Raw genomic sequence first — 2,614 nt, 5'->3', positions numbered from 1 at the left:
CAAGGAGCTCAAACCAGTCAATCGTAAAGGAAATCAACCCTGAATACTCATTGGAAGAACTGATGCTGAAGCTGAAACTCCAATACTTTAGCCACCTGATGGAAAGAACTGACTCACTGGGAAAGACCCTGATGCTGGGAAAGATTGAAGGCTAGAGGAGAAGGGGACATCAGAAGATGAGATAATTGGGTGGTCACCAATTCGATGGGCCTGAGTTTGAGAAAGCTCCGGGAGTTGGTGATGGATGGGGAAGCCTGGCGTGCTTCAGTCTACGGAATCGCAGAAAGTTGGATGTAACTGAGCGACTGAACTGAGCTGAACTGAACTGAGAACACATCCAAATGGTATCACTGAATGGCTTGGTGTAGAAAAAACCATACCTCTGGTGTCAGAAAGATCGTGAGTATGCTAGGGATAGTAGTGTACAGAGGAGAAATAGTTTTTCCTTTAAAAACTAATAATGAGAAGGAAGCCGGTGGCCGACCCGTCAGCAGCCGGCGGCGGCCTCGAGGGGCGGCGCTGCGCTGCTCCCTGCGAACCGGTGCCGCGGCCAGGCGGGTGGCCAGCCCAAGGGCCCGGCGCCATGAAGCTGTACAGCCTAAGCGTCCTGTATAAAGGCGAGTCCAAGACGGTGCTGCTCAAGGCCGCATACGATGTGTCCTCTTTCAGCTTTTTTCAGAGATCCAGCGTTCAGGAGTTCATGACCTTCACAAGTCAGCTGATTGTGGAGCGCTCAGGAAAAGGCAGCCGAGCTTCTGTGAAAGAACAAGAATATCTGTGCCATGTCTACGTGAGAAATGACAGTCTTGCGGGAGTGGTCATTGCTGACAGTGAATACCCATCCCGGGTGGCTTTTACCTTGCTAGAGAAGGTACTAGACGAATTCTCCAAGCAGGTCAACAGGAAAGACTGGCCAACTGGATCCCCTGATACCATCCAGTACACAGGCCTGGACAGTCACCTCAGTAGATACCAGAACCCCCGAGAAGCTGACCCCATGACTAAAGTGCAGGCTGAACTGGATGAGATCAAGATCATCCTGCACAACACCATGGAGTCTTTATTGGAACGAGGTGAGAAGCTCGATGACCTGGTATCCAAATCCGAAGTGCTGGGAATACAGTCTAAAGCCTTCTATAAAACGGCCCGGAAACAAAACTCATGCTGTGCAATCATGTGATGGCCACCAGCAGAGGCCCCTGCGCTGGAACGTCACCATCATTCACACCGGAGCCGCGGCCCCCCAGGAAGCAGAGCCACCTCGCAACAACCCAAGTGGGACAGATTCAACTTCGACTTTGGAGCTCCTGGGAGAAACCGAAGGGTGGATGGGGACCTAGGGGTGGGGAACGTTCAAATTCACATGTCTAGTTATTTTTGAAAAGATACTGAGGCCCCTAAATGTGTATTTGGGGGCCAAATGGAACCATAAAGCTCAGTGACTCCGGGAAAAAAAAAAAACAAAAAAACTAATAATGACTAAAATCCCCTTGTAGTGCTTCATGTACTGTGTCATGGGAACCTTGACCCCAGTGACCATGCAGCCCTGACATTTGGAGACAGAGGAGCCCATAGAAAATTTGCTTGGGTGGGTCTGACTCTTAATTATTACAGAAAGTGGTTGGCTGCCTTCCCCTAAGGGTTGGATTATTTAGAAAGAAGAGAAATCATCTCATTCTTGAATAAAAGGAAGGCAAAGGGGAATCAAGGAAGGGGAAGCAGGGTCCGATGCTGTAAAGAGAAATATTGCATAGGAACCTGGAATGTTAGATTCATGAATCAAGGCAAATTGGAAGTGATCAAAGAGGAGACGGCAAGAGTGAACATCGACATTTTAGGAATCAGCAAGTGAAAATGGACTGGAATGGGTGAATTTAACTCAGAGGACCATTATATCTACTATTGTGGACAAAACTCCCTTAGAAAAAATGGAGTGAGTAGCCTTCATAGTCAACAAAAGAGTCCGAAATGCAGTACTTGGATGAAGTCTCAAAAATGACAGAATCATTTCTGTTTGTTTCCAAGGCAAACCATTCCATATCACAGTAATCCAAGTCTATGCCCCGACCAGTAATGCTGAAGAAGCTGAAGTTTAATGGTTCTATGAAGACCTACAAGACTTTCTAGAACTAACAGCCAAAAAAGATGTTCTTTTCATTATAAGGGACTGGAATGCAGGAAAAAAAAGTAGCAAGTCAAGAAACACCTGGAGTAACAGGCAAATTTGGCCTTAGAATACAGAATGAAACAGGGCAAAGGCTAATAGAGTTCTTCCAAGAGAATGCATGGGTCACAACAAACACCCTCTTCCAACAACACAAGAGAAGACTCTACACATGGACATCACCAGATGGTCAACACTGAAGTCAGATTGATTATATTCTTTACAGGGAAAGATGGAGAAGCTCTATACAGTCAGCAAAAACAAGACCGGGAGCAGACTGTGGCTCAGATCATGAACTCCTTATTGCCAAATTCAAACTTAAATAGAAGAAAGTAGGGAAAACAACTAGACCATTCAGGTATGACCTAAATCAAATCCCTTATGATTATACAGTGAAAGTGAGAAATAGATTTAAGAGACTAGATCTGATAGAGTGCCTGGTGAACTATG

At 46.1% G+C, this 2,614-nt stretch overlaps 1 protein-coding gene across 1 annotated transcript; it reads left to right on the top strand.

Moving 5' to 3' along the window:
• The first annotated feature begins 468 nt into the window (after positions 1-468).
• LOC122431824 (synaptobrevin homolog YKT6-like) lies at positions 469-1,447 on the top strand. Its single transcript, XM_043453333.1, has one exon. It carries the CDS (start codon positions 584-586, stop codon positions 1,178-1,180), a length of 597 nt encoding a protein of 198 aa, XP_043309268.1. The 5' UTR covers positions 469-583; the 3' UTR covers positions 1,181-1,447.
• The last annotated feature ends 1,167 nt before the right edge of the window (positions 1,448-2,614 follow it).

Source organism: Cervus canadensis, chromosome 30 (assembly GCF_019320065.1).
Source record: "Cervus canadensis isolate Bull #8, Minnesota chromosome 30, ASM1932006v1, whole genome shotgun sequence".
In the NCBI taxonomy this organism is placed as follows: Eukaryota; Metazoa; Chordata; class Mammalia; order Artiodactyla; family Cervidae; genus Cervus; species Cervus canadensis.
The sequence above is the reverse complement of the archived record's forward strand: the minus strand, read 5'-3'. Positions and strand labels throughout refer to the sequence as shown.